Source organism: Mercenaria mercenaria, unplaced genomic scaffold (assembly GCF_021730395.1).
Source record: "Mercenaria mercenaria strain notata unplaced genomic scaffold, MADL_Memer_1 contig_4924, whole genome shotgun sequence".
NCBI classification, from domain to species: domain Eukaryota; kingdom Metazoa; phylum Mollusca; class Bivalvia; order Venerida; family Veneridae; genus Mercenaria; species Mercenaria mercenaria.
This window is the reverse complement of record NW_026463193.1, coordinates 21,805-31,061: the sequence shown is the minus strand read 5'-3', so window position 1 is coordinate 31,061 and position 9,257 is coordinate 21,805. Positions and strand designations below refer to the sequence as shown.

Sequence of the window (9,257 nt, the reverse complement as noted above, 5' to 3'; positions counted from 1 at the left end):
AGGTACAATGCCTACTTGGTATTTTCGCGTTAAAGATGTTGTTGTTGTGTTGTAGAATTATTGTTCGGTTACATACCACGATATTTGTTTATTTCCGATACACTACGGACTTCTGTGTCCGTTTGTAAAAATAATAGTTTAATTATAACGATATTGGTAAAAATATGCGAAATGTTCCACACCCAGTACTTAACAATTTACTCATTTTGACAGTGTGTACACCTGAAAGAGCTGTCCCTTCTCAGAATCCTGACCATTTAAACTTTATATGCGACCACTAAATCCAGTCCGCTTCGGAAATTATATGGTACCAAGGCGGAATTAAAGGGAATCGGGGCATTGCGGGATCGTCGTTTGTCCGAATTGGGCCTATTTATAACAGACGACATAAACAAAAACATTGGCGAAAACGATGTTAACAAGTGAAAAATACAGGATTTGGTTTAATTGGATAGAAATTTAAGTACTTCAACTATTTTGAAAGCTAACTCACCAAAATTCTATGCATTCTGGATGAAATGATTAAGATTTGAACTGAAAATGAAAGTAGGTTGTTTGTAAACAACGTCAAGATGGCGCTTTCGTGCAAAACGGAAATAACGCGAAATTACCAATGACGCGAGAATACCGCGGACGATATAAATACACTCGTCTAAATGTGCTGAACAGGCACTGTATTACTCGGGCTGCGCCCTCATGTAATATAGGTTAAGTAGTGCTAAAAACCACTCCAGGTCCGCCATTACCGTTTAATAAATGTTTATTCATACCTTGCATGATATATATATCATCTATAATGTATGTATAATATCTGCTTACAGAATATCCTGTACAAGAGTAAGTACGAAAGACGGTGTTTTTTTTTTACAAATGATTCTTCTACCTGTTTTTAGGTTTTCTCCACATAAGATATTATTCATATCATGAAGACGTAACAATGTGCGTGAAAACGTTAACCGTTTCCTTATTCAGTGCGTATCTTGGTTATAATACATTTGCAAAAAGCAAAACAAATCACTGCAGAAGTATAATATTTGTGACAAGCAAACAAATATAACATGTGTACAGAAAAAAACAATTAAGAGGAAAATATCTGCATTCGAAGAACACGGCCGCCCATACAGCACTCCACATGGAAACGAGGCTGTAACTGTAACTAGGTACACAATGAGTTAGCACAGGTACACACTGATATTAACGAATGCCATAATAACACAGAACACAAAACATACATAAAGAAGGAACAAAGTAGAATACCGCTTTTGAACGGTCAGTGACAAAAATACACCTCCGACCAGAGTTAAACTATTTCTCTGGCGCCTTACCTCACTCTTTAACCCCTACCATGTTCCTATAACAAGACAGTGAAAACAAGTGAATGAAGTATTGCCATGCAATACAAAGTCCCCTACTGGAAGGCAACTAATTCTCTCTACTGCAGTATAACATAATGAAGTGATATCTGTCAATAATGTATAAACAATGTTGTACTATATATACAATATGTTATAACAAAACACTTGAATTAAAATTTGTATGTATAAAAACCTACAGTTGTTTTCATATAGCATTTTTTGGCCAATTATCAAAAAGGTATCATATTTATAGTAAAAAAAACCCCCAAAACAAGAGTGCCAGAATGTCACAATAACGCCCGTTATAGCAAATTTCTTTACACTAGCACCTGTATTTGCAAATGGAATTTTAATTCTGTGGTTGTGTAGTAATTATTGTAATTCTTTTGTTTTTCTAAATCCACAAAAAACTCCTTACCAGGCAGAGATACCTTAAAATACACCTAAAATTTGAAAGTAACATCTATGTTGTACCACAGCAAAGTGGTCTTGGTTTTTCCCTATGGTCAATTATAAAAGAGTTACAATATAAGTTATTTATAGTAACAACTAAGGGAAGTTAATCTAAAAAAAAGAAAAAAAAATCCTCCCCCCCCCCAAAAAAAAACTCTAAGTCTAACAAAAATCCTTACCTGAGGTAGAGATAGGTCAAAATACACCTAAACATTGGATGTAACATGCTTGTTGTACCACAGAAAAGTGGTCTCGATTCTTCCCTATGACTAGTAATGAAAAAGTTACAATATAAGCTATTTATAGTAACAACAAAGGGAAGTAATTCTAAAGAAGGGACCTGCGCATGACACTTCGTCTCATGATGGTGTACAATTTTGCCAAGTTACATCAAAAACCCTCTATGTATGAAGAAGAAATGCTCCGGACAAAGTCATTCTTGAATTTGGCATTTGACCTCTAAGTGTGACCTTGACCTTAGACCTAAGGACCTTGTTCTTGCACACAACAATCCGTTTCATGGTAATGAACATTTATGCCAAGTTACATCAAAATCCCTCTACGAATTAAGAAGAAATATTCCAGACAAAGTCATTCTTGTATCTTACCTTTGTCCTCTATGTGTGACCTTGACCTTCGACCTAGGGACCAGGTTTTTGCGCACGAAACTCCGTCTCATAGTGGTGAACATTTGTGCCAAGTAATATTCAAATCCTGTTTTGCATGACAAAGTTATACACCGGGCAGGAAAAATGTCCCATTGACCTTTGATCTCCAATTGTGACCTTGACTTTTAAGCTAGGGTTCTGGGTGTATGTTGTGCACGATACGTCCTCTCATCATGGAGAACGTTTATGCCAAGTAATATTAAAATCCCTTGATGAATGACAGAGTTCTGACCGGACAGGAAAAAAAAACCTATTGACCTTTGACCTCCAATTGTGAGCTTGACCTTTAAGCTAGGGGTCCGGGTTTTGCGCATGACACGTCGTCTCATCATGGGGAACATTTGTGCCAAGTAATATTAGAATCCCTTCATGGATGGTAGAGTTATTGTCCGGAGAGGAAAAAAGCCCTGTTGACATTTGACCTCCAATTGTGACCTTGACCCTTGAGCCAGGGGTCCGGGATTTCCGCATGACACGTCGTCTCATCATGGGGAACATTTGTGCCAAGTGATATTAAAATCCCTTGATGAATGACAGAGTTATGGACCGGACACGAAACAGACCCTGTTCATGCCATGTTAACATCTGACAGCCAAGTGTGACCTTGACCTTTGAGGTAGGGGTCTGACATTCGTGCATGACACATCGTCTTATTATGAGGTACATTTGTGCCAAATAATATTAAATCCCTTCATGGATGGCAGAGTTATGGATCGGGCAGGAAAAAAGCCCTGTTGACCTTTTACCTCCAACTGTGACCTTGACCTTTAAGCTAAGGGTCCGGGGTTTATGCATGACACGTTGTCTCATCATGGGGAACATTTGTGCCAAGTAATATTAAAATCCCTTCATGGATGGCAGAGTTATGGACCGGACACGTAATTGTGGACGGACGGAAGGACGAACGGACGGAATAACGGAATGACCAACGGAAAAGCGCATTCCTATAGTCCCCGATACTGGTTTTCAACCAGTAGGGGACTAATACAATTATTCCCCGCCAACAGATTATTCTTAATCCGACTAGCCTATAAAGTCTCAATCACTTAAAGAACTTTGAAAATAGATACCCAGAAAATAAAATTGAATATTTAAATTACTATTTCTCTTTTAAAATCGTTCTGCAGGATCATTTAAGAAACTCTTAATATATGAAAAGGCAAGATAGACACACGAACAGATAAAACTATAGATTTCCTAACTCAAAGAATATAACTTGTGCCCTTTAACATATATTAGAAGAAAAGTATTCAATCGCGTCTCTACAAATGCTGGTATATTAAAGGCAATATTGCATGCGTATGAAATAATTAACCTTCCGTTTCTTTTACTGTCAAGTTTTCATAATGCAATTCACTAATAACTGTAATTTATTACATATATTGTAAATATTTGTTTCAAGAACAAATGATAAAAACCAACCGCATTGTCTGTAGTTGTCATTCAAATATCAAATATATTACATAATCAACTTTATTTTCTACATATTTCTTTTTAAAGCTCTTTAAGTGATTGAGACTTTATAGGCTAGTCGGATTAAGAATGATCTGTTTCACTAGTAAATGTAATTTATTACATATATTGTTAATATTTATTTGAAGAACAAATGATGAAAACCAACCGTGTCTGTAATTGTCATTCAAATATTAAATATATCACATAATTGGTAAATTCGAGATATACAAGCACTATTTTTTGCATACTGGACAGTGTTCTTGCCTGTGCTAGAAAATTTCGTCTTACACCCCGGGGTAGTAAGATTACTCACGTGCTGTAATTTATGAATGAATGCCTAAATATATACGCTATTATATTAAAATAGCGCTTAAAAGAAAAAAAAAACACTCATTTTACTTTATTTGTTCTATTAACTGAAGAATACGGCATACATGAAAAAGAATATGGAGATATATTACTAGTTAAATGTGCCAATGGAAATATCTGGCTCTGGGGTAACTGTTTCGGGTGACTCAACAGGGCCTCTTTACCGCCTTAACAGTTACCCTCGAGCCAGATATTTCCATCCTCACCTTTTACCATTGAAACAGTCTTATAAGATATTCACTTGGTAACGCATACATGTAACTGAAACACGTCTAACTCTGAATAGGCTTTATATCTCCATCAAGACTGTCGTATTCAGACGTCTGATCGACCTCTTCTATCTGTGGTGTCGCGTTAACACTTCTATCACTTTTTAAATCTAGATGGCGTGGTTGATGAATAAGAAAGTCATCCAACTGAATTTGCATCGAACCTTGTTTTAAAACACAATCTCCACCGGCATGTTCTGAATGGGGATATGTGATTTCACCATTGTCAACATTATCATTGCTTGGAGTAACACGTTCGGGTAACAAGTCAGTGAAAATCTCGTTAGTTTCATTTTTGACTGACAGATACCTCTTCTCTAGATATATTGATATGAAGGGTCCAATGATACGCTGTCCTATACCAGACCCGAGAAGAATCGACACCAGGAGCCAAACGTTATACGTCATAACACAGTACACCATGACATAGGCCAGGAATGCTGATACCATATGATAAAATGTGGAAACGTAATGATACCAATCGGTTTTCCTGTAAATAGACATAAAACTTCAAAATAAGCATGAATCCTTTTATTTCTAACCGAATGTCATTATGGACAAATGCACCCTTATTTACACTCATTTTTATTTTTCACCTGCGAAAAAGTATGCGATACTTATTAGGCTTATTAGTTATATTCCCGAATAGATAAATAAATACCATTTCTTTAAAAATAATGCAGACATTTCCATATCAAATCCATCATTAATAATTTTCATAAGTCTATGTGAAGCAGCTACGAGGTTAACAACGGGTATAATTTTTCATTTCGTAGGTTTGTTTTGTGATACCTTTTCAGACAGTGCCTTTCCCTAAAATGAATGATGAAATTCAAGGTATGAAACGCACTCGCCACAACAACGGCAAAGACCATTGCTAGTATAATTCCTGAAATAGAAATATATTCAAGATATGTTCAATGCGCATGTTACATTTTGCATCTTCAAAATAACTTTTGAATTGTAGGGTAAATAAACGGAAGCAGTGTTTGTGTTTGACGAGTTTTTATTTTTCACGAGCATTAAAGAATAAGGCCATTTTTCAAATGTGTTTGATCTCTTTTGAAGTATATTCAAACGTATAAAGCATCAATGATATTTAATGTGCAGAAATGGAAGTAAAATTTTGATTTCTATTTGAGCTTAGCCTTGTTAAATCTGCCTTACGCTGTTTAGCAATCTGGACCCGGTTGTTCGAAACTTTAACAGCTGATTAACCTAACGGTCGATTAACTTTTAGAGTAATATTTCGACACTTCAGATAACATAGAAAAACAAATGTATGACATGGATTATGACCACTAAAACTCCTTTGCAGTAAAATTAAAACATCGTACTTCTGTTTCAAACCAAGACTAGTATTTTAAATCAGAATTTAACAAGCGATTAGTTTAACAGTCTGTTAAAGTTTCGAACAACTGGGCCCAGATCAAAGTCAAGGTTTAGCAAACGCATCTTTCTTAATTCTGTTTCGAACCAAAGTTTTGTCCAATTAGCTTAGACTCTTAATTTCAACCAAAAAGTATTCTGAAGAAAAAATCTTGAAACACCTATAAAGAAATAAAGTTTGAGCCCAATTTTTGTTCAATGTTTGTAAGAAATTGAACCTGATTAGAATTATTTTTATATTTTACTATCTGTAAAAAAGTATCGTATTTCTGATATAATTTTCCCTGAGTTATAACCAGTAAATTGTGGATCTACACAATTCAATCGAACATTGTTTTTTCCCTTGTCACCTTATGTATTAAATATATATACAAAATATATTTCACACGTATGTAATGACTTCAGGATATATAAATTTGCTCTTTTTTTGAATAAAGAAGAGTTTGTTAAAAGAAAGAAAATGATGCAGAAATACCTTGTACTGAGGAAATTCGAATGCCTTGCAACAAAAATGGATCGTCCAATTCAAGGGAAAACTAAATGAAAGTAAACAAAATTTAAATATACACGACTAGATAGCATCTCACATTCATTTTATTCAAAATTTGCTTCGACATTTTGATATTTAATAGCAACATATACATGTACTACAAAATAAATACTGCTAAATAATATTATGGATGAATTCTGATTAAGACAATTTAATTGCAGAAAAAAGTAAAGATATAATAAAATCTTTGACAAATTATACTGTACTGTGCGTTTTTTCCTGTACTCCATAGTTTGATCTGTCATCGTAAAGAACGCCGCTATTAGAACTCGATGAAAATGATCACAGAATCGATTGCTCGGTTACGGCATCTGGTACAATTATGAAATAATGAAAGAAAGAAATTAAAAAGCAGATTACATGAACGAAGGCTGGTTAACAGCCCATCATTACTGTTTTTGGATTTAGATTTTTAATCTATAGTTTTGTTGATTGCAGGATACGGCAGTTCATATGTAAATAAACTTTACTGTTTTAAAGAATTGAATATTGACAGTAGGCCTAACTATCCTCGATGTATTTTTCTCTTTAAACATGTATATAAACATTGCGCCCTCCAAGATGTTCAGTCTTTTAACTTTAGTATGTTGCACATGTTGTTCAGTTTAGCTCAATATGATCTATAGATCGGGGAGGAAGTGTGTCGTGAGTTCGATCCCCGGGTGGGACGTATGTTCTCCGTTACGAGTTGATAAAAGACATTGTTTTTGAAATCATTTGTCCTCCACCTCTGATTCATGTGGAGAAGTTGGTAAGTACTTGCGGAGAACAGGTTTGTACTGGTACAAACTTACAAAATCCAGGAACACTGGTTTGGTAAACTGCCCGCGGTTACGTATCTGAAATGGCATTAAACCCAAAACAAACAAACAAAAAAAAAAAAAAAAAAACAAACAAAATCACTTTATAAACATTGTCATAAAAGACCTTACCCAGTCAGTCATTTAAAAACCTGCTTAAACTGTTTCTTCCTTGTCATATGTCAATTCGAAATATGACAGTACATGTCCGTTTCAGTAATTTCATACATAAACATCTATAGAAAAAGCATTTCCCTCTCTTAAGCAAGTTATAATAAATTTTCAAAGAGCAGAAAGGAATTTCTATACAGAAATAATGCAATTTGTGTTTCATGACAAAACAATCCAAATTATTGACCACTTGTAAGACTTGGATTCCAAATCTATGAATTATGACATATAGTTTTATTATACAACACCGATATCCATCGAAACTTCAAAATATATTCAAAGTACCGTTACCGAATAATTAAGCAATGCTTAAGAATTTTCTGATATAAATGGCTTCTATTGCCTTCATATTGTCTTCTTATATATGTTTTGAATCTATAAACACTTATGCACAGTGCGTGTGAAAAATGCTTTGAACTTTCTTGTAATCCTTTTCACTCTTTTAAAGCCTTTGCTATGTTTGAAAAGCAGTTACTACGTGATGAAAATGCTTTTTAGGGAAGGTAGTATATGCTAAATGTTCATTTTAGGTGGATAAATACAAACTGTATGCCATAAAGGAAATTATATTATGCATCATAAAACTTTAGATCTTCAAATGTGAAATTAACACTAAAATGATAAAATATAACCTTGATAACAACGAATGAAACATTAATTATTGCATCTACAAGCTTTCGATTGCATGGATGGTGCACACGAATGAATGAATGGATAGCTTTTTGCGACTAAGATGCGACTTTTGTCTTTTGACAGTTTCTTTGATATGCAGGCTCCATAACCGCGGATCTCATCTGTTACAGCCATTGTTTCCTCGTTTAGGGCTACTTCATTATTTTACTGGGGACCACAAGTCGCTTTTCATGGAATTACACTCTTTCACAAGTTTCCATGTACACTGCCGTATGAACACATCTGGGATGTCTCTAAATTGGTTATGTTCAAATGTTGAGTTCTTCTCAATCAGCGGATAGGGAGCGTGGACAGTACTATGTATTTTATTACTGTCCGTGGAGAGGCTGAGTTTAAGCGAGCCTGCAAAAGTTTTATTGTTTTGGTGTGTAGCTACCTGTGGAGTTTCTACTTGTTCGAACTAATTTATCAGTTGATTAAATCATGTGCCCTAACCTCTTGAATTGCTCAATCACGATCAAACGTTATCTTCAGTATAACGTGAGACATTTTTCACTTATAAGGTAATTAAGGTTTTTATCAAAAACAAATCGTTTACCTGTCAAGTGTTATCCTTGGCAGTTTGAACTACATCTAAATATTTCATTATGAAAAAACCACCTCATCGTCTGGTATAAACAAGTGCAGTCTTAAAATTAACATGTTGGTTTATAAATATTTTCTACACTTTACGGTTGATAATCTTGACTACACCTATACAATTTAACGTAATGTAAAAAGGTGTATTCTGCACATTAAATATAAACGTGAATATCTTCACATACTTTATATTTACGCTCCCCTGCCGATGCAGTTCATTTATGTCACAATAAGACACAAGATAAAAAAGTATGGTTTTACGTGTATTTGCTTTGTAATAGATTTTCCGGAATTCGTTAAAAACACTTTCAGTTCATACCAAACATTTTTCTTCTAAGACGTCTTATCAAGCCATCTGCAGCGGCGGGGTGTGAGACTGCGGGGTGTGACAAAAGACTCCGCAGCGACTTTCTGATATCAGACAGACCTGTGATTTACATTGAAATATAGAAAAATTAAATTTTGTTACGACCATTCTGAATTTCTTTTTTTGTAGTGCAAGACGA

At 34.7% G+C, this 9,257-nt stretch overlaps 1 protein-coding gene across 1 annotated transcript; it reads right to left on the bottom strand.

The window, feature by feature from the left end:
* Positions 1-4,324: 4,324 nt before the first annotated feature.
* On the bottom strand, positions 4,325-8,870 carry LOC123525553 (uncharacterized). The gene is made up of 5 exons (XM_045304686.2): positions 8,711-8,870; positions 6,715-6,819; positions 6,434-6,494; positions 5,362-5,458; positions 4,325-5,059 (listed from the first exon to the last, which is right to left on the bottom strand). The coding sequence occupies exons 2-5, from the start codon at positions 6,751-6,753 to the stop codon at positions 4,573-4,575; spliced, it is 684 nt and encodes a 227-aa protein (XP_045160621.2). The 5' UTR covers positions 6,754-6,819; positions 8,711-8,870; the 3' UTR covers positions 4,325-4,572.
* Positions 8,871-9,257: the final 387 nt, after the last annotated feature.

What these genes read in the sequence shown, in the direction of transcription:
- LOC123525553 (XM_045304686.2), bottom strand. Translation starts at nt 6,753, where the DNA reads ATGACAGATCAAACTATGGAGTACAGGAAAAAACGCACA. An exon ending in AGTACAGGAAAAAACGCACA is followed by an intron (nt 6,495 to 6,714) that starts GTACAGTATAAT and finishes ACTTTCATTTAG; the next exon opens with TTTTCCCTTGAATTGGACGA. An exon ending in GAAAGGCACTGTCTGAAAAG is followed by an intron (nt 5,060 to 5,361) that starts GTATCACAAAAC and finishes GTCTATTTACAG; the next exon opens with GAAAACCGATTGGTATCATT.